General features: G+C 48.1%; 1 protein-coding gene across 2 annotated transcripts in view; it reads right to left on the bottom strand.

Moving 5' to 3' along the window:
* NPR1 (natriuretic peptide receptor 1) overlaps positions 1 to 23,083 on the bottom strand; it is a 381,588-nt gene that overhangs the window by 118,824 nt on the left and 239,681 nt on the right. Inside the window, exons 5-6 of one of the 2 annotated variants that reach the window (XM_077255010.1) lie at positions 20,827 to 20,918; positions 20,618 to 20,756 (exon numbers count right to left, since the gene is read on the bottom strand). The exons of the other annotated variant lie outside the window; for it this stretch is intronic. Coding sequence (XP_077111125.1) covers positions 20,618 to 20,756; positions 20,827 to 20,918 — 231 coding nt within the window. The remainder of the gene's footprint in view (positions 1 to 20,617; positions 20,757 to 20,826; positions 20,919 to 23,083) is intronic. 2 annotated transcript variants of the gene reach the window in all.

Raw genomic sequence — 23,083 nt, 5'->3', positions numbered from 1 at the left:
AGGAACATACTCTGGTTTCATATCACTGATGCCGTTAAGCACAGTGACACATATTTCCTCTCTATTAACTTACTAGCAACTCTGTCACATATCCCCCCCTCTGCCCAAAACTAGGGGTTTTGGCACCTTCACTCGCTAAGCAGGGGACAGTGCATCTGTGTTCCCGTTCAACTTTCCTGGCCTATGCTCAACATGAAAAGTGAAATCTTGGGAGGCCTAAGAACCATCTAGTCACCCAAGCATTTTTACCCTTCTTTTCCCTCAACCACCTCAGAGGGGCATGGTCAGATACCAGCTTAAACCTATGGCCTAGCAAGTAGTACCTCAGGGTATCTACGGACCATTTTATAGCCAAGCACACCGTTTCGACATTGGCATATTTTCTCTCACATGATGAGAGCTCCCAACTCAGATACAGGATGGGATGCTCCTCCCCATTCACAGGAAGCACAACTCCCAAACTGATCTCTGGCGCATGTGTCTGGATCACAAACTCCTTGCTGTTGTCTGGTGCAACCAGAACAGGATGTTTAAACAGAGACTGCTTCAGCTCCTGGAAAGCTGTCTCAGTCTCAGCAGACCATTTTATCAATGATGATCTTGTGCCTTGAAGGGGATCCGTCAACGGCGTGGGCATTCATGCCAAACCTTGGGATAAACCGCTAGTAGTAACGCACAATTCCAAGAAACACTCTCACTTGCTTCTTGGAAAGTGGTTGTGGCCATTTCTGGATCGCCTCAATCTTGTTTATCTGGGGCTTGATCTCTCCCCTCTCAATGACGTAGCCTAGGTATTTGGCATCTTCCTTTCCTATATGGTACTTTTTTGGGGTTTATGGTGAACCATGCATTCCTCAACGCACCCAGAACTGCCTGTACCTTTGGTAGATGACTACCCCAGTCAGGGCTGAAGACCACAATGTCATTTAGGTAGGCAGCAGTATACCAGAATCCGATCCATAGCTCTCTGGAAGGTTGCTGGAGCCCCTGTAGACCAAAAGTCATTCTGGTGTATTGGAAACACCCATCAGGCGTTGAGAAGGCCGTCTTCTCCTTAGCACTCTGGGACATGGGGATCTGCCAGTAGCCCTTTGTCAGGTCGAGGGTTGTAATGTACCTCGCAGTTCCCAGTCTCTCAATGAGTTCATCCACCTGGGGCATCGGAAATGCATCACATTTGGAGACCTCATTCAGTTTGCAGCAATCATTGCAAAACTGCCACTCACGGTGTGGCTTCGACACGAGGGCAATGAGGAGTTGAAAGTGGATGGTTGAATCTCAATCACCCTAACATCCTCTTCACCTCATTGGCTATTACCTCCCGACGTCCTTCAGGAATTCTATAGGGCATGAAGTTCACTCTTACACGTGGCTCTGTCAACACATCATGCTCAGTCACCTGCGTATGCCCTGGCAACTCTGAGATCAGGTCACGGTTATGCGGCAACAGTTCCAGACACTATTGTCTCTGGGCCGACGTGAGAGTCTCTGCAACGGTGACATTTTCCACTGTGGCTTTGCGACTGGCTCCCAGGCATGAGGTTTTCAGTGATTCCCAATCTCGCCGTGGCTTGAGCAAGTTCACATGGTATATTTGGTGCAGCTTACTTCGGCCTGGCTGGTGTACCTTGTATTTCACCTCACTCAGTTTCTCCATCACCTCATATGGGCCATGCCACTTGCGTAGGAACTTGCTCTCCACCGTGGGGATAAGCACTAGCAAGCGGTCCCCAGGCTGGAACTGCCTCACTCTCGCAGAACGGTTATGCACCGTTGACTCTGCCTCCTGTGCCTGCAGAAGATGCTCCTTCACGATTGGCTTCACTTTCGCCATCATGTCCTGTAACTGGGCAACATGCCTCCCGTGTGGCGTTACCTCGGCTTCCCAGGTTTCCTTGGCAATGTCCAGGAGCCGATGTGGATGTCGACCATACAAGAACTTGAACGGTGAGAAGCCAGTAGAAGCTTGTGGGAACCTGGTGTCAGCCTCCGGCTCTTGAGCAACCCCATTTATCACAGACACATTTTCAAATGCATTTTTTATGGTAAGGTCCCGCACCTGAGCAGAGCCAAAATTTTCCCCAGAAACACGTCCCGCCCGATTATCACGGGGTGTAGCTAGTCTCTCACGACCCTGACCTCATGGGACTCAATGCCACAGTTTGTTTTTATATACACTCTGGCAAGGGGGTAGTCTGTGGCATCGCCGTGGATACAGTGGACACCCATGGGTTTCCCTGATATCAACTGGTGGGGAAGTGTGGCCCTTATCAGGGTCACCAAACTCCCCGAGTCCAATAGTCCTGACACCAGCACCCCAATTTATGGTCACAGGACATGACTGAGGCCCATCTCCTGGCTGATGGTCCACACTGCAAGCAGGATAAGCAAAATATGAGCAGTGCCTGCCTATGCTGCAATCCATCTGCTCAGAAGACAAAGGACAATGGGCAGCGATGTGTCCAGGACCGTGACACTGCCAACAGATCAGGTCTTTACCAGCAGTCTTTTGCAACTCTTCAACTATTCCTTGGGACCTCGGACTTCCCCCAGGGGTGGCTCTGCTACCCCTCTTTTGGGACTCGGGCTCCCGCTGGGCACCCCAGTAAGGAGATGCACCACCCCCAGGCTTCCTTAGGGATCCCTCAACCACCTGGTACCTTTCTACTAGGCAGACTAGGTCACACACATTCCGGGGATCCCCCTGGGCAACCCATGCCTGTACCGGCCTTGGAAGGGAATGGATAAACCTGTCCATTAGAATCCGCTCCACCATCTGAGCTGCGGTGGAGGACTCTGGCTGGAACCATTTCTGCACCAGATGCAGCAAGTCGAACATTTGGGAGCGAGGTTTTTCAACCACAATACGCCCAGTGATGAACCGTTTGTGCTCGGACAGACATAGTCACCTTGAGAGTGCCAGTATCTCAGTTTTTAGTTTGGCATATTCCCTGGAATCTTGTAAGGCCAGGTCATAATAAGCCTCACTGATTAGATAAGGGCCAGCACCTCCACTCACTGGTCTGGGGGCAGTTTCTCTCGCTCCGCTACCAGCTCAAAAACAGAAATGCCTCTATCATCACCTGGGGTCATTTTCTGCATCACTCGTCTTACCGCCTTCCGGACATGCGTGTCGTCATCTGGACTTGTGGGCTGGGCTTCCGGTCTTCCACGAACTGCCTCGGCAAGCAACTCGATCTGCTGCTGCTGTAGTCTGAACTGGTCCTGATGCTGTTGGTGCTGCTGTTGCAGATGCTGGATAAGCAACTTACTCATCTCCTGATGCGCCAGCTGTTGCTGCTGTGCGCTAACCAGATGTTTGAGCAGGTCCTCCATTTTCCCTGACATCGTCCGCTGACTTGTGGCCTCCTTTACCCAGAACATCCGGCCTGACCACAGCTGCTACTGGCGTTACGGGAAAGTTGACAGCATTCTAAACACCACTTGTGGTAGTTCAACTCACATGGCGGTATTAGGAGGTAGAAAAAATGTGAACACAGTCTCTTTAAATCTTCGTTGTTTTATTATAAGGCAGCATAAACCAACACGAGGGGAAAATAAACTCAGCCTTTCTGGCACAAACAGGAAAACAACAAAGAAAACAAAACGCTGCAACACAGTCCATATGTTGCGAGTGGCACGGTGCTCTGGAGCAATACCGGTTCAGTCTTTCTTTCACACAAGACACCAAATCACTGGAGACTCCTCTCTCCACTCTTGCTGAACCCAGACTGCCTGTAGAGCCCATTTATTTAAACTCCAGACCCTGCGACTGACCACATGATCATGACATGACACAGATCCTCAACTTAAGTATATATTGCAGCAAGGTTTATTGTAGTATGAACAATAAAACGTTTCGGTCCGTGGTCACCTTCATCAGTTACATAATGTTCAATAGCAGAAGTAGACCGTAGATAAGTAGTGCCATTTGTATAAGGCAAGTATGGGGCTTCAAGCGCAATGCAGATCGCTATAGGAGAGAGTGAATGGTATTAGTACCTGGAGCAAACGTGCTCCCTGACGCGGAGTCCACCGCTTGTCTCAGGGAGCACGTTTCCTCCAGGTACTAATACCATTCATACCACGTTTTATTGTTCATACTACAATAAACCTTGCTGCAATATATGCTAAAGTTGAGTGCTGGGTTTACTATCTTGCATCTATATGGTTTGGGAACCTAACCCTAGCACCTCTCTTTATTTCGTAGTTGTGGTCACGCTGTCTTTTCTATACATGACACAGGTCCCGGCAGCTCTGCAGAAGATAAAGTGGACCTCCTCCCACCCGCTCCCACAAGTTCCACATGAAACCAGCCCATTATGCAACTTTGACTTAACCCTGACAACATGTAGTGTGCTGGAGGAACATACTCTGGTTTCATATCACAGATGCCATTGAGCACAGTGACACAAATCTCCCCTATATTACTTTACCAGTGACTTCACAGAACATACAACTGGTGATTAGGGTTGAGTGAAACGGATTGGACAAATTCAAAAATCGCCAACTTTCAGCAAAGTCGGGTTTCATGAAACCGGACCCGATCCAAGTGTGGGATCGGCCATGAGGTCGGCGATCTGCGCGCCAAAGTCGCGTTTCATATGACGCTTTCAGCACCATTTTTCAGCCAATGAAGGAGGACGCAGAGTGTGGGCAGCGTGATGACATAGGTCTCGGTCCCCACCATCTTAGAGAAGGGCATGACAGTGATTTGCTTGCTTTCTGCGGCGTCACGGGGTATAAATGGGCGTGCACGCCGACCGCCATCTTACTTCTGCCGATCTTAGCATAGGGAGAGGTTGCTGCAGCTTCATCAGAAGAAGGGATATAGTTAGGGAGGGAAGATTAACCCCCAAACTGCTTGTGCTGTAGCGATTTCCACTGTCCAACACCACCTTTTTTTTGCAGGGACAGTGAAGGCTATATTTTTGTGCATCAGCTCTGCAGCTTATTAGGCTGCCTTATAAGGCTCCCTGATAGCTGCATTGCTGTTTGCACGCTGCTGTGCAAACCAACTGCTTTTTTAAAAGCAAAAATCCTGTTGCTCCTTTCTGCACAGTTATCTTGTTTATTTGTCCACACTTTTGTGTGCAGCAGTACATTTTATTGCTGCCATACTTGTCCTGAGATCATTGTAGGGAGATGGAGATTGGAGCGCCCCCACACCGCCGCAGGGCCGAGGGGTACTCGGAGCCGGGCCTCTAGGTCTCAGTCTTGGGTGTTATGGTTCTCAATGGCAAGAGAACATAGCCCAGCAAACATAAGAACTAGCTCTTGGAAGGATGGAAACTAAACTGACCATGAACTACACCTGCCGCACAACTAACAGTAGCCGGGTAGCGTTGCCTGCGTTTTATCCCTAGACGCCCAGCGCCGGCCGGAGGACTAACTAATCCTGGCAGAGGAAAATACAGTCCTGGCTCACCTCTAGAGAAATTTCCCCGAAAGGCAGACAGAGGCCCCCACATATATTGGCGGTGATTTTAGATGAAATGACAAACGTAGTATGAAAATAGGTTTAGCAAAATTGAGGTCCGCTTACTAGATAGCAGGAAGACAGAAAGGGCACTTTCATGGTCAGCTGAAAACCCTATCAAAATACCATCCTGAAATTACTTTAAGACTCTAGTATTAACTCATAACATCAGAGTGGCAATTTCAGATCACAAGAGCTTTCCAGACACAGAAACGAAACTACAGCTGTGAACTGGAACAAAATGCAAAAACAAACGAGGACTAAAGTCCAACTTAGCTGGAAGTTGTCTAGCAGCAGGAACATGCACAGAAAGGCTTCTGATTACAATGTTGACCGGCATGGAAGTGACAGAGGAGCAAGGCTAAATAGCGACTCCCACATCCTGATGGGAACAGGTGAACAGAGGGGATGATGCACACCAGTTCAATTCCACCAGTGGCCATCGGGGGAGCCCAAAATCCAATTTCACAACAGTACCCCCCCCTTAAGGAGGGGGCACCGAACCCAGGATGAGCCCTATGAAAGGCACGGACCAGATCGGAGGCATGAACATCAGAGGCAGTCACCCAAGAATTATCCTCCTGACCGTATCCCTTCCATTTGACCAGATACTGGAGTTTCCGTCTGGAAACATGGGAGTCCAAGATTTTTTCCACAACGTACTCCAACTCGCCCTCAACCAACACCGGAGCAGGAGGCTCAAAGGAAGGCACAACCGGTACCTCATACCTGCGCAATAATGACCGATGAAAAACATTATGAATAGAAAAAGATGCAGGGAGGTCCAAACGGAAGGACACAGGGTTAAGAATCTCCAATATCCTGTACGGGCCGATGAACCGAGGCTTAAACTTGGGAGAAGAAACCCTCATAGGGACAAAACGAGAAGACAACCACACCAAGTCCCCAACACAAAGCCGAGGACCAACCCGACGCCGGCAGTTGGCAAAAAGCTGAGTCTTCTCCTGGGACAACTTCAAATTGTCCACTACCTGCCCCCAAATCTGATGCAACCTCTCCACCACAGCATCCACTCCAGGACAATCCGAAGATTCCACCTGACCAGAAGAAAATCGAGGATGAAACCCCGAATTACAGAAAAAGGGAGACACCAAGGTGGCAGAGCTGGCCCGATTATTGAGGGCAAACTCCGCTAAAGGCAAAAAAGCAACCCAATCATCCTGATCTGCAGACACAAAACACCTCAAATATGTCTCCAAGGTCTGATTCGTCCGCTCGGTCTGGCCATTAGTCTGAGGATGGAAAGCAGACGAGAAAGACAAATCTATGCCCATCCTAGCACAGAATGCTCGCCAAAATCTAGACACGAATTGGGTACCTCTGTCAGAAACGATATTCTCCGGAATACCATGCAAACGGACCACATTTTGAAAAAACAGAGGAACCAACTCGGAAGAAGAAGGCAACTTAGGCAGGGGAACCAAATGGACCATCTTAGAGAAACGATCACACACCACCCAAATGACAGACATCTTCTGAGAAACAGGAAGATCCGAAATAAAATCCATCGAGATGTGCGTCCAGGGCCTCTTCGGAATAGGCAAGGGCAACAACAATTCACTACCCCGAGAACAACAAGGCTTGGCCCGAGCACAAACGTCACAAGACTGCACGAAGCCTCGCACATCTCGAGACAGGGAAGGCCACCAGAAGGACCTTGCCACCAAATCCCTGGTACCAAAGATTCCAGGATGACCTGCCAACGCAGAAGAATGAACCTCAGAAATGACTTTACTGGTCCAATCATCAGGAACAAACAGTCTACCAGGTGGGCAACGATCAGGTCTATCCGCCTGAAACTCCTGCAAGGCCCGCCGCAGGTCTGGAGAAACGGCAGACAATATCACTCCATCCTTAAGGATACCTGTAGGTTCAGAATTACCAGGGGAGTCAGGCTCAAAACTCCTAGAAAGGGCATCCGCCTTAACATTCTTAGAACCCGGCAGGTAGGACACCACAAAATTAAACCGAGAGAAAAACAACGACCAGCGCGCCTGTCTAGGATTCAGGCGTCTGGCGGACTCAAGATAAATTAAATTTTTGTGGTCAGTCAATACCACCACCTGATGTCTAGCCCCCTCAAGCCAATGACGCCACTCCTCAAAAGCCCACTTCATGGCCAAAAGCTCCCGATTCCCAACATCATAATTCCGCTCGGCGGGCGAAAATTTACGCGAGAAAAAAGCACAAGGTCTCATCACGGAGCAATCGGAACTTCTCTGCGACAAAACCGCCCCAGCTCCGATTTCAGAAGCGTCGACCTCAACCTGAAAAGGAAGAGCAACATCAGGCTGACGCAACACAGGGGCGGAAGAAAAGCGGCGCTTAAGCTCCCGAAAGGCCTCCACAGCAGCAGGGGACCAATCAGCAACATCAGCACCCTTCTTAGTCAAATCAGTCAATGGTTTAGCAACATCAGAAAAATCAGCAATAAATCGACGATAAAAGTTAGCAAAGCCCAAAAATTTCTGAAGACTCTTAAGAGAAGAGGGTTGCGTCCAATCACAAATAGCCTGAACCTTGACAGGATCCATCTCGATGGAAGAGGGGGAAAAAATATATCCCAAAAAGGAAATCTTTTGAACCCCAAAAACGCACTTAGAACCCTTCACACACAAGGAATTGGACCGCAAAACCTGAAAAACCCTCCTGACCTGCTGGACATGAGAGTCCCAGTCATCCGAAAAAATCAAAATATCATCCAGATACACAATCATAAATTTATCCAAATAATCACGGAAAATGTCATGCATAAAGGACTGAAAGACTGAAGGGGCATTTGAAAGACCAAAAGGCATCACCAAATACTCAAAGTGGCCCTCGGGCGTATTAAATGCGGTTTTCCACTCATCCCCCTGCTTAATTCGCACCAAATTATACGCCCCACGGAGATCTATCTTAGAGAACCACTTGGCCCCCTTTATGCGAGCAAACAAATCAGTCAGCAGTGGCAACGGATATTGATATTTAACCGTGATTTTATTCAAAAGCCGATAATCAATACACGGCCTCAAAGAGCCATCTTTCTTAGCCACAAAGAAAAAACCGGCTCCTAAGGGAGATGATGAAGGACGAATATGTCCCTTTTCCAAGGACTCCTTTATATATTCTCGCATAGCAGCATGTTCAGGCACAGACAGATTAAATAAACGACCCTTAGGGTATTTACTACCCGGAATCAAATCTATGGCACAATCGCACTCCCGGTGCGGAGGTAATGAACCAAGCTTAGGTTCTTCAAAAACGTCACGATATTCAGTCAAGAATTCAGGAATCTCAGAGGGAATAGATGATGAAATGGAAACCACAGGTACGTCCCCATGCGTCCCCTTACATCCCCAGCTTAACACAGACATAGCTTTCCAGTCAAGGACTGGGTTATGAGATTGCAGCCATGGCAATCCAAGCACCAACACATCATGTAGGTTATACAGCACAAGAAAGCGAATAATCTCCTGGTGATCCGGATTAATCCGCATAGTTACTTGTGTCCAGTATTGTGGTTTATTGCTAGCCAATGGGGTGGAGTCAATCCCCTTCAGGGGTATAGGAGTTTCAAGAGGCTCCAAATCATACCCACAGCGTTTGGCAAAGGACCAATCCATAAGACTCAAAGCGGCGCCAGAGTCGACATAGGCATCCGCGGTAATAGATGATAAAGAACAAATCAGGGTCACAGATAGAATAAACTTAGACTGTAAAGTGCCAATTGAAACAGACTTATCAAGCTTCTTAGTACGCTTAGAGCATGCTGATATAACGTGAGTTGAATCACCGCAATAGAAGCACAACCCATTTTTTCGTCTAAAATTCTGCCGTTCACTTCTGGACAGAATTCTATCACATTGCATATTCTCTGGCGTCTTCTCAGTAGACACCGCCAAATGGTGCACAGGTTTGCGCTCCCGCAGACGCCTATCGATCTGGATAGCCATTGTCATGGACTCATTCAGACCCGCCGGCACAGGGAACCCCACCATAACATCCTTAATGGCATCAGAGAGACCCTCTCTGAAATTCGCCGCCAGGGCGCACTCATTCCACTGAGTAAGCACAGCCCATTTACGAAATTTCTGGCAGTATATTTCAGCTTCGTCTTGCCCCTGAGATAGGGACATCAAGGCCTTTTCCGCCTGAAGTTCTGACTGGGGTTCCTCATAAAGCAACCCCAAGGCCAGAAAAAACGCATCCACATTGAGCAACGCAGGATCCCCTGGAGCCAATGTGAAAGCCCAATCCTGAGGGTCGCCCCGGAGCAAGGAAATCACAATCCTGACCTGCTGAGCAGGATCTCCAGCAGAGCGAGATTTCAGGGACAAAAACAACTTGCAATTATTTTTGAAATTTTGAAAGCAAGATCTATTCCCTGAGAAAAATTCAGGCCAAGGAATTCTAGGTTCAGATATAGGAACATGAATAACACAATCTTGTAAATTTTGAACTTTCGTGGTGAGATTATTCAAACCTGCAGCTAAACTCTGAATATCCATTTTAAACAGGTGAACACAGAGCCATTCCAGAATTAGAAGGAGAGAGAGAGAGAGAAAGGCTGCAATATAGGCAGACTTGCAAGAGATTCAATTACAAGCACACTCAGAACTGAAGGGAAGAAAAAAAAAAAAAAAAAAAATCTTCAGCAGACTTCTCTTTTCTCTCCTTTCTCTGTCAATTAATTTAACCCTTTTGGGGCCGGTCAAACTGTTATGGTTCTCAATGGCAAGAGAACATAGCCCAGCAAACATAAGAACTAGCTCTTGGAAGGATGGAAACTAAACTGACCATGAACTACACCTGCCGCACAACTAACAGTAGCCGGGTAGCGTTGCCTGCGTTTTATCCCTAGACGCCCAGCGCCAGCCGGAGGACTAACTAATCCTGGCAGAGGAAAATACAGTCCTGGCTCACCTCTAGAGAAATTTCCCCGAAAGGCAGACAGAGGCCCCCACATATATTGGCGGTGATTTTAGATGAAATGACAAACGTAGTATGAAAATAGGTTTAGCAAAATTGAGGTCCGCTTACTAGATAGCAGGAAGACAGAAAGGGCACTTTCATGGTCAGCTGAAAACCCTATCAAAATACCATCCTGAAATTACTTTAAGACTCTAGTATTAACTCATAACATCAGAGTGGCAATTTCAGATCACAAGAGCTTTCCAGACACAGAAACGAAACTACAGCTGTGAACTGGAACAAAATGCAAAAACAAACGAGGACTAAAGTCCAACTTAGCTGGAAGTTGTCTAGCAGCAGGAACATGCACAGAAAGGCTTCTGATTACAATGTTGACCGGCATGGAAGTGACAGAGGAGCAAGGCTAAATAGCGACTCCCACATCCTGATGGGAACAGGTGAACAGAGGGGATGATGCACACCAGTTCAATTCCACCAGTGGCCACCGGGGGAGCCCAAAATCCAATTTCACAACACTTGGGGTTGTCACGGTGGCTAGACCCGGTCCGTGGCCCTGTCTGTCAGTGGGGGACGTCCGGTGAAATAAGTAGTGTTGTAACGGTGCAGTTGTGGGGTGCAGGTCGCGGTAAATAACGAGGACACCAGGTTGCAGTCTCTTTACCTCTTTACTGGAGATCTCTGAGTCCTCAGTCCAGAATACGGTTCACCAGGCTGCGCAAGTCCGGCCGGTCCAATGGCACCTCCAGAGTCCTCTTCACAGGTGGAAATCGGTGCCTTCCTTCTTAGCGCTATGTGTTGTAGTCCTCCCCTGCTGTGCTTACGGAAAGTACCCCACAACTGTTGTGTCTGTTTCTTAAGTTCCCTCACAACTCGATTAAATGATGTTCTTCTAATCGTCCGTCCCTTCCTGATGTTACGGTTAGAACGGCACCCGTTTGTCGGGTAGGCCTGGAGTTCTTCCGGGACCCTAGAGACACCCCTCTCCCGCAATTGCCTCCCAAGACTTCATAGGTGATATGTGTTAGACAGCCCGCCTTAAACTGACTGTCCTGCCGCTGTTTAGAGTATTGCTTGAAGCTGAATGTTATAATACTCCCTCGGCGTTCCGGCCACCGGTAGTGCGCCTCAGTAGGGTGTTGCTTCGGTCTTACAGCACGACCCCTACTGGAATACTCCTATCGCTTGATCTCGTTTCTCACTCAGCACAATCTATCTCGCTTCTAGTCCTTTCTTGGGCCCCGCCGCTTCCCGGAGCTGGCGCGGACCCGTTACGTTCTTTCCAATGCCAAGCCTCTGTCAGGATCCCACCCCTGACAGAGACCCTACTGTCTCTTCCTCCACAACACCCTCTGCCACTGGGTGTTGCTTCGTCCAATCCAGTCAGCTTTCTGATCTAACTTCCTGCCTGACCCCCAGTTTACCCACTATGGTGGGGAGTGGCCTAATGAATAGCACCCTTAGCTCCCCCCGGAGGCCCTGCTGTGAAATGTATTGGTGTCTGTGATACCTGATCGGATGAACTCCTTCAGTGCCATCGGACGCACCATGGCTCCCCATAGTGGCGGAGCCACAGTACTGCAACGACCAGGACTCTGGGGCGCTGCAAAATTGTACTACAGTCCTTGTATTTTTTCAGATATCTTCCAGCCACTTTCTGCCACTTACATTGTGTTGTTTTATACACTGGGCCTGAGTTTTGGTTCAGTCTCCAAAAAAAAAGGGAGATTCAAATTCTCACAAAGTGGATATACTTCAGTCCTGTTAGTTTGTCGTATATCAGCCAGCCACGTTCTGCCACTTACATTGCGTTGTTTTATACACTGGGCCTGAGTTTTGGTTCAGTCTCCAAAAAAAAAAAGTGAGATTCAAATTCTCAAAAAGTGGATATACTTCAGTCCTATTAGTTTGTCGTATATCAGCCAGCCACTTTCTGCCACTTACATTGCGTTGTTTTATACTTTTATACACTGGGCCTGAGTTTTGGTTCAGTCTCCAAAAAAAAGAGTGAGATTCAAATTCTCACAAAGTGGATATACTTCAGTCCTGTTAGTTTGTCGTATATCAGCCAGCCACTTTCTGGCACTTACATTGCGTTGTTTTATACACTGGGCCTGAGTTTTTGTTCAGTCTCCCCAAAAAAAAGTGAGATTCAAATTCTCACAAAGTGGATATACTTCAGTCCTGTTAGTTTGTCGTATATCAGCCAGCCACTTTCTGCCACTTACATTGTGTTGTTTTATGCACAGGGCCTGAGTTTTGGTTCAGTCTCCCACAAAAAAAAGGGAGATTTAAATTCTCAACAAGTTTATATACACCTTCTACCTTGTTTTACAGTACCATATAACGGTTGTTATTTTGGTTAGATTTTCCAAAAAATGAGGAAGTCTGGTGGAAGAGCCCATGGGCGGTGGTTGCCAGCTGGTACTGATGGTGGTGGTGGTGGTGCATCTGGTGGTAGTGGGAAAAGCACAATAGCACCTAAGGCTGAAGGTGTTGAGCCAGCGTCATCGTCTGGCTACACAAGGCCTCAAAGGCTCCCTTATCTGGGAGTAGGAAAACAGCTTTTAAAGCCGGAGCAGCAGGAAAAAGTTTTGGCTTTCCTTGCTGACTCAGCCTCTAGCTCTTTCGCCTCCTCTTCAGAAAGTTCCAAATATAAAAGCAGCGAGTCGTCAGTGGATGCTCCCGGTCAGGAACAAGACATTTCCTTGTGTCCTTCACCCAAACCAAAAGTGAAGGATGTGTCAGGCAACACTACAAGTTACTCCATGGAGCTCTTTACACATACCGTGCCTGGGTTAGAAAGGGAAATTGTTAACTGCCCATTACAAGATGAATCGGACATGGAGTGCACTGATGCACAGCCACAGCTAGATTATTATGCTGTTCCATTGACTCAGATCACTGCATTGCCCTCGCAGTGTACTGAGCCAAAATCTGACCCTGATGAGACTATGGTGCCCCGTCCCGAACGCTATAGCACCTTACACGGTGACACAGAGGAAGGTGCACATGACATTGAAGAGGAAGTGATAGATGACCCAGTTGTTGACCCAGATTGGCAGCCATTGGGGGAAGAGGGTGCCGCTGCCAGTAGCTCAGAAGCGGAGGAGGATGATCCGCAGCAGCCATCTACATCGCAACAGCTGTCATCTGGCAGGCCCGTATCAGGCCAAAAACGTTTGTCAAAAACAAAAACAGTTTTAGGACAGCGTGGCCATCCGGTGAAAGTAGCACAGCGTGCAATGCCTGAAAAGGTAGTAGGAAGAGTGTATTGTGGCAATTTTTTAACCAAGATCCGAATGATCAGTCAAAAGTTATCTGTAAGAAATGCTCAAAGACCTTTAGCAGAGGGAAGAATCTTAAAAAGTTAAATACAACATGCATGCTTAGACATTTAACTAGCATGCACTTGCAAGCCTGGACTAACTACCAAACGACCCGTACCGTTGGTGCACCTGCTCAGAATGAAGGTAGTCAGCAACGCTACATTGCTTCCCTCACTGTAAGCCCACTGGTTAGGACACCACCAGCAGCAAATGTGAAGGTATCGTCGCAAGGCCAAAGCAGTCAGGGAATCACAAGGTTATTGGTAGGAAACACTGTATGTAGGCCAACATCAAGAATACCATCACCAACCCTCTCTCAATCCGCTATGTCCACCACCACCCCCGCTAGTTCCACCATATGCAGCTCTCCAGTCCAGCTCACCCTACAAGAGACTCTCGTTAGGAAAAGAAAGTACTCATCCTCTCATCCGCGTACACAGGGTTTGAACGCCCACATTGCTATACTAATCTCCTTAGAGATGATGCCCTACCGGTTGGTTGAAAGTGAAGCTTTCAAAGACCTGATGGCCTACGCAGTACCACGCTATGACCTACCCAGTCGGCACTTCTTTGCGAGAAAAGCCATCCCAGCCCTCCACCAGCATGTCAAAGACCGCATTGTCCATGAAATCAGTCAGTGGAAAGGTGCACCTCACAACAGATGCATGGACCAGTAGGCATGGCTAGGGACGTTACGTGTCCATCACGGCGCACTGGGTTAATGTGTAGGATGCAGGGTCCACAGGGGGCAGCCATAGTGGGACAGTTCAGCCTATCCCACAGTCTAAGGAAACAGTTGGCATAAGGCGTTCGCCACTCCTCCTCCTCCTCATCCAGAAGCGAAAGCTCGTGCACAGAGCGCAGTCGCCCTACCACTCCATCCGCAGCTGCCAGTGTTGCACACGGGGTGTCCCATTATCGAACAGCTAGTGGTAAGCGTCAGCAGGCTGTGTTTCAAATGAAGTGTTTGGGCGACAACAGACACACCGTGGAAGTACTGGTGGAGTACTTGCAGCAACAAACTCAGTCATGGCTGGGCAGTGTACATCTTGAGGCAGGCAAGGTAGTCAGTGATAACGGAAGGAATTTTATGGCTGCCATAGCCCTTTCAGAACTGAAACACATACCTTCCCTGGCTCACACCTTGAACCTGGTGGTGCAGTGCTTCCTCAAAAATTATCCGGAGTTACCAGCCCTGCTCCTGAAGGTGCGAAGACTTTGCTCGCACATCCGCCAGTCGCCCGTACACTCCAACTGTATGCAGAACCATCAGCGATTGCTGAATCTTCCCCAGCACCGCCTAATAATCGACGTTGCAACAAGGTGAAACTCCACACTGCACATGGTTCAGAGGCTGTGCGAACAGAGGCGTGCTGTAATTAATTTGTGGGAGGATACACATACATGGGCAGGCACTTGGATGGCAGACATGGAGTTGTCTGGTGTGCAGTGGTCGAAGCTACAAGACCTCTGTCAAGTCCTTCAGTGTTTTGAGGAATGCACACGGCTGGTAAGTGCAGACGACGCCATCATAAGCATGAGCATCCCACTAATGCGTCTGCTGATGCAAAGTTTGACGCACATTAAGGAGCAGGAGTCTGCAGCCGAGGAGGAGGGAAGCCTTGATGACAGTCAGCCATTGTCTGCTCAGGGAACTCTCCTGGACGAGGTGGCGGACGAAGAGGAGGAGGATGATGGGGATGAATATTTATGGGAGGAGGATGCTTCTCAGGGGGCAATAGAAACTGGTGGCGTTGCAAGGTCAGGTACAGGTGTTTTTGCGGGACACAAGTGATGTTGATTTGCAAGAAAGTGCTCCTCAACCCAGCACAAGCAGTGAGTTGACACCTGGAACATTGGCCCACATGGCTGAGTATGCCTTGCGTATCCTTAAAAGGATTATCCGCATTATCAAAATGATGACCGATGACTAGTGTTGAGCATTCCGATGCTGCAAGTATCGGGTATCGGCCGATACTTGCTGTATCGGAATTCCGATACCGGGATTCCGATACTCTTGTGGTATCGGGTATCGGGTATCGCAACAACATTAATGTTAAAATGTGTAAAAGAGAGAATTAAAATAAAAAATATCGCTATACTCACCTCTCCGACGCAGCCGGGACTTCAGCGAGGGAACCGGCAGCGTTGTTTGTTTAAAATTCGCGCTATTACTTGGTTACGTGAATTCCCGGCTTGTGATTGGTCAGGTCGGCCATGTTGCCGGGACGCGGACCAATCACAGCAAGCCGTGACGAAATTACGTCACGGCTTGCTGTGATTGGTCCGCGTCCCGGCAATATGGCCGCCCTGACCAATCACAAGCCGTGACGTCACGGGAGGCTGGACACGCGCCCATTTTAAAATGAGCGCGTCCAGCCTCCCGGCTTGTGATTGGTTGACCGCGGCGCAACCAATCACAAGCCGTGACGTCACGGGAGGCTGGACACGCGCCCATTTTAAAATGAGCGCGTCCAGCCTCCCGGCTTGTGATTGGTTGACCGCGGCGCAACCAATCACAAGCCGTGACGTCACGGGAGGCTGGACACGCGCCCATTTTAAAATGAGCGCGTGTCCAGCCTCCCGTGACGTCACGGCTTGTGATTGGTCAGGGCGGCCATATTGCCGGGACGCGGACCAATCACAGCAAGCCGTGACGTAATTTCGTCACGGCTTGCTGTGATTGGTCCGCGTCCCGGCAACATGGCCGACCTGACCAATCACAAGCCGGGAATTCACGTAACCAAGTAATAGCGCGAATTTTAAACAAACAACGCTGCCGGTTCCCTCGCTGAAGTCCCGGCTGCGTCGGACAGGTGAGTATAGCGATATTTTTTATTTTAATTCTTTCTTTTACACATTTATATGGTTCCCAGGGCCTGAAGGAGAGTTTCCTCTCCTTCAGACCCTGGGAACCATCAGGAATACCGTCCGATACATGAGTCCCATTGACTTGTATTGGTATCGGGTATCGGTATCGGATTAGATCCGATACTTTGCCGGTATCGGCCGATACTTTCCGATACCGATACTTTCAAGTATCGGACGGTATCGCTCAACACTACCGATGACGATTACTGGTTGGCCTGCCTCCTGGATCCACGATATAAAGGAAAATTACAATATATCATGCCACATGAGAACCTTGAGCAAATATTGGCTACCAAACAAGCAACTCTTGTAGACCGTTTGGTTCAGGCATTCCCAGCACACAGCGGCGGTGATGGTTCTCACACGAGCCGTAGGGGGCAACATGGCAGAGGTGTTAGAGGTGCACAAATCTGAAGTGGCATTGGACAGAGGGGTTTTATGACCAGGTTGTGGAGTGATTTCCCAATGACCGCTGACACGACAGGTACTGCTGCATCGATTCAAAGTGACAGGAGACAGCATTTGTCCAGTATGGTTACGAACGTCTTTTCCTCCCTTATCGATGTTCTCCCTCACAGGTCATTCCCCTTTGATTACTGGGCATCTAAAATAGACACCTGGCCTGAATTGGCAGAATATGCATTACAGGAGCTCACTTGCCCTGCTGCTAGTGTGCTATCAGAAAGAGTCTTCAGTGCTGCTGGTTCAATACTGACCGAAAAAAGGACACGTCTGGCTACCCAAAATGTTGATGATCTAACCTTCATTAAAATGAACCAATCATGGATTTCAAATTATTTTTCCCCACCTTCCCCTGCTGACATGTAGCTTGCCTGAAAAATGTCTTGCTTTTGACCTCCTCTTACTGACTTCTCCAATTCCTCCATTTGCAGCTGCTGAATGTCCACCATAGGCCATTTTTATACCTCCCTAAATGGGCTGACTCCCCCCACAGGGCCGTGGTCACCACCTGGCGCAAGCACCCGTGCGTTTGCCTGGACTGGTGGGTGGGCCCACTCTTGGGCGACGGCACTGGAACAGGGTCCTTCATAGTACAATAAAGTGTCTCTGATGGTGGTGGTGCAGAACCAACGTCAGACACACCGTCGTAATATGAGGGGCCCTGTGCCAGTACTGCCGCCCACGAGAGAGTGTTCCCCCCAGCTCGAACAGTGCTCTACCACTTGCAATACTTACCTCTCCCTGATCCTCCACTGTGTAGTCTGTGCTGTTAAATCCTTCAATGGCACTGCCAATACAAATTTGTTGAAATGATAGATGATAGTTAAAATATACAGGGGCCCTGGCCTCCATTTAGACCAGTTAATACTTTGCGCCTACTACCACTGTCTGCTACTCAGCAGAGGAGCCCACCCCTGTACCTAGCTATGCTACCTGTTTATTTATGAACAATTTTTTGGCAGACATTTAGCCCACTTTATTATTTGGGCCTACTAACTGTGTCTGCCACTCATTACAGTTTTCCTCCACTGAACAAAGCAATGCCGCCTGTTTAGTCCTGTTACCACATTTGAACTGCATTTAGCCCACTTTATTATTTGGGCCTACTAACTGTGTCTGCCACTCATTACAGTTTTCCTCCACTGAACAAAGCAATGCCGCCTGTTTAGTCCTGTTACCACATTTGAACTGCATTTAGCCCACTTTATTATTTGGGCCTACTAACTGTGTTTCCTCCTCATCCTGCCCATTGCCCAGCCACTGCTAGATGAGTCTGCTGGTACATTGACCCAGACCACTACATTCCCCTTGCACTCTACACAGCCAGAATCTGACCCTGCTGAAAGTCAGGTTCCCCTTCCTGCATACTATACCACCTTACACGGGGACAAAGAGGAAAGTGCAGATGAAAGTGCAGGTTCCTTCATCAGGTGGGGGGGAGCATACTCGTTGGCGACGTCACTGGCACAGGGCCCCTCATAGTACGCAAAAGTGTCTCTACCAGTGGGAGGCGCCACCCGCCGTCAAGCACACCGCCGTACTATGAGGGGCCCTGTGCCAGTGACGTCGCCAACGAGTATGCCCCCCCACCTGATGAAGGAACCTGCACTTTCATCTGCACCTCCCTACGAACGAGTGGGCCCCCCCTGCTTGCTCAGGATCACAGCACTTGCAAAGTTGAAATACTTACCTCTCCCTGCTCCACCGCCGTGACGTATTCCGCGTTTCCTGGGCCCACGAAAATCTTGAGCCAGCCCTACCCCCCACAACTTTAGCCAAATGACCCCCATTTTCAATGCCTAACTATTATTATAAAGTAAATTAAGATTGACAAGCTTAAGTAATAAGAATTGATGTTTTTGGCATTAAAATGGGCACTGTAGGTGTTTTCCTGTCCTCCACTCACTGCCGACTTTGATTCCCCATTGACTTGCATTGGGTTTCGTGTTTCAGTTGGCCCCCGACTTTTCCCAATAATCGGCCGATTTCACCCGACCTGACTTTTGACAAAGTCGGGTTTTGCAAAACCCGACTTGATTCGAAAAAAGTAAAAGTCGCTCAACTCTACTGGTGATATCTACATGTGTCCAACAAAGAGAACATACAACTGGTGAACAATATGATGATATCTGCATGTGTCTAACAGAGAGAACATATAACTGGTGACTGATATGATGATATCTACATGTGTCCAAAAGAGAGAACATACAACTGGTGACCAATATGATGATACCTACATGTGTCCAACAGTGAGAACATACAAATTGTGATCAATATGATATCTGCATGTGTCCCACAGAAAGAGCATGCAACTGGTGACCAATATGATATCTACATGTATCTAACAGAGAGAACATACAAATGGTGACCAATATGATGACGACTACATGTGTCCAACAGAGAGAACATACAACTGGTGACCGATATGATGACAGCTACATGTGTCCAACAGAGAGAACATACAACTGGTGATCGATATGATGACAGCTACATGTGTCCAACAGAGAGAACATTTAACTGGTGATCGATATGATGACAGCTACATGTGTCCAACAGAGAGAACATACAACTGGTGATCAATATGATGTCTAAAGGTGTCCAACAGAGAGAACGTACAACTGGTGACCAATATGATGATGTCTACATGTGTCCTTTGGGGGAAACTAATAAACTATTACTGCTCAGCAACCTGACACCTTCTGAGCAATATGACGATGTGAACGGACAACCATCGAGCTAGACGGTGAAGCCAACACATGTCCACCACAAGGAACGAGTAACAGTGTAACAGTATAATGAGGACAATGCCCAACACTTAGGAGAGTCTATGCGAGAGGAAAACGATGAACTTTTACTGTAGCCGACACAGGGAACATCATAATAAGGACCAACATGCCGAACATAAAGAACATACAACTGCTTGGTAGCATGTCATACACATTATTATTATTATTTATTTATATAGCACCATTAATTCCATGGTGCTGTACGTGAGAAAGGGGTTACATACAGGGTTATAAATATCGTTTACAGTAAACATGTTTACAGTGACAGACTGGTACAGAGGGGAGAGAGGACCCTGTCCTTGCGGACTTACATTCTATGGGATAGTGGGGAAGAGACAGAAGGTCGGAGGTGCAGCAGCTCTGGCGGTGGTGAGGTGGCTGCTCTGGCGATGGCGAGGCGGCAGAATGGTTATTGCAGGCATCCCATGTGTCCTGCACCAATAGCAGACTTAATGGCAGGAATTACACAAATTACCTAGTGCCTATAAGTCTGAAACATGCCCATATTGATAATATCTGACATTTCCTGCAGACTCTTATACACGGTGCAGTGCCCCCATTATTTCCATGGTAACCAGTGCAAAACCAGTTATCCATGACCCGGCGGTCAGAGTGAAGCATTGCTTTGCATTAATGAGTTGGTAAGGACTCAGACCACACTCCTAAAAGCAATCAGTTCACCCAACAAGCAGGAGCAATCTCGGGTGCACTTAGTCACTGATTTATGCCCAAGCCCATCCTTGCACACGACAACTCACTTTTCTTGCACGCTGGATTGTGGTTATCAAATCCACAAGGAGGGAAGTCGAGGGGCGGGACGCCGCTCCCCGGCCAGTGGATGTCCCGTCCTGGTACTCGTACAATTCTCCGAAGGGTCCCATTGTATATGGCCACCATCTAGGAGCAGAATAAAGATGCAGGTGAGCACATTCTGGCCTCACCATCTTACAAGCTGATGCTCTGGTACCTGGAAGTCTCCAGTGTCCGAGGACATGTCCCACAGGGAATAGTCTGTGTCACGGTCACCGTTGTCATCGATTCTCATGAACCCGGACACGCCTGTAAAATGCAGAGAATTAATGGCAAAAGGGCCATGGTGTGGAAGCCAAAAGGTCGTCATAGCCATCCGGACTGAGCGGAAAGCAGTAAAGGTGGACACAGCCTGACGGGACGAGAGGGGACAGTAATGACTGACACACAGGAGATGAGGGGACACTATTTTCTGACAAATGGGGAGATAAAGGGGCACGAATGACTGACACATGGGGATATGAGGGGACAGTAATGACTAAGACACACGGATAGATGAGGGGACACTAATGACTGACATACGGGAAGATGAGGGGACACTAATGACTGACACACAAGGAGATAAGGCTACGTTTACATTTGCGTTGCGTCGGGCGCAGGTTCAGCGGCGCATGCGTCATGCGTCCGTATATTTAACATGGGAGCGCATGGACATGCGTTGTCTTGCGTTTTGTGACGCATGCGTCATTTTTGGCGCAAGCGTCAGGGCGCAGAGGACGCTGCATGATGCAGTTTTTTTGCGCCGAAAATCATGCCAAAATTGGACGCGTGCGTCAAAAAAAGCAGCGTTTTGCATGCGTTTTGCGTTGCGGCGCCGACGCTGCACCCAACAACGCAAATGTGAACGTAGCCTAAGTGGAGACTAATGACTAACGCAGCAGCACGGTGGCTCAGTGGTTAGCACTGCAGCCTTGTAGTTCTGGAGTCCTGGGTTCAAATCCCACCAAGGACAACATCTGCAAAGAGTTTGTATGTTCTCCCCGTGTTTGCATGGGTTTCCTCTGGGTACTCCGGTTTCCTCCCACATTCCAAAAACATACTGTTATGGAATTTAGATTGTGAGCCCCATCTGGGACAGCGATAATAATGTGTGCAAAACTGTAAAGTGCTGAGGAATATGTTAGCGCTATATAATAATAAAGATTATTATTATTAACACCCATGGAGATGAGTGGACACTAATGACTTACACATGGGGAACTAAGGAGACTACTGAATGACACACAGGGCTATGAGGGGACAGTAATGACTGACACTCGGGGAGATGAAAGGACACTAATGACTGACACACAGGGAGATGAGAGGACACTAATAACTGACACATGGGGAGATGGGGTGACACTAATGACTGACACACGGGGAGATGAGGGGACACGAATTATAGAGACACGGAGAAATGAGGGGGCACTAATGACAGAGACAGGGGGAGATGAGGGGACAGTAATGACTGACACAAGGGGAGATGAGGGGACACTAATGACTGTGACACATCTCTCTTTTTTCAAAGTCAGCTATGGATAAGGGGTTAAGCCCAGCAGCTCCTCGCAGCAAGCTGAGGACTGAGGACTGCGCTGCCCGTGTGGAATGTAATCATCATGCATGTGTGAAGTAGCTGATAATGACGGGATAATTACACAGGAAAATTATGCTAACAGTTCAAAATGGGCTTCAATGTAATTCAGAAACACTGGAGGCAGTGGATGGCAGCCGAGCGAGTGACAATGGGAAAGGTGATTACATGGGATGAGTGGAGTAAGTACAGCTCTCGCCCTACTGACATCTCCGGCCTCCTCCAAACATGCCTGACAATAACTTATCTCCAGCGCTAAAACTCCTGGCATGATGAAATCGTCATGACTGCCCCATACACATGAGATGGTCCCACCAGAGGTGGGGTGTCGTAATATTCAGTGAGGACCATCATTATCAGTGCTGACCCCTCCCTCGGGTCCAAGATTTGCAGATTTGGGCTTCTGGAGATGCTTCCATCTAGAGCATGAGCAGATAGATGGGAATGCTGCCTTGTATCCTTATTTATATAGCAGCATTGACTCCATGGTGCTGTACGTGACAATGGGGTACATACAAAATACAGGAGTCACTTACGATACACAGTTAGAGAACCTTAAGGCAAAATGCACATAGAACATCTGTGGCTATAAACAATATCAAGTATAGAATACCATCACCACCAATTGTGCATCCATGGATAATCCAAAGCTCAAGTCAGGAAAACAGAAATCAAAAACGAAGAAAAAAAACAAAATACGTCCAATAATTAGATATAAAAACAGAATTTTATTGAAAATTATACAAAATAATAAGGTAGGGCACAATACCAGAATTTTATGGGGGCACAACACAAGGGACAAAAAATTGCTGCAAAATATTATACCAAAGCGGTGGAGAACAAA

Source organism: Ranitomeya variabilis, chromosome 1, assembly GCF_051348905.1.
Source record: "Ranitomeya variabilis isolate aRanVar5 chromosome 1, aRanVar5.hap1, whole genome shotgun sequence".
NCBI classification, from domain to species: Eukaryota; Metazoa; Chordata; class Amphibia; order Anura; family Dendrobatidae; genus Ranitomeya; species Ranitomeya variabilis.
The sequence above is the reverse complement of the archived record's forward strand: the minus strand, read 5'-3'. Positions and strand labels throughout refer to the sequence as shown.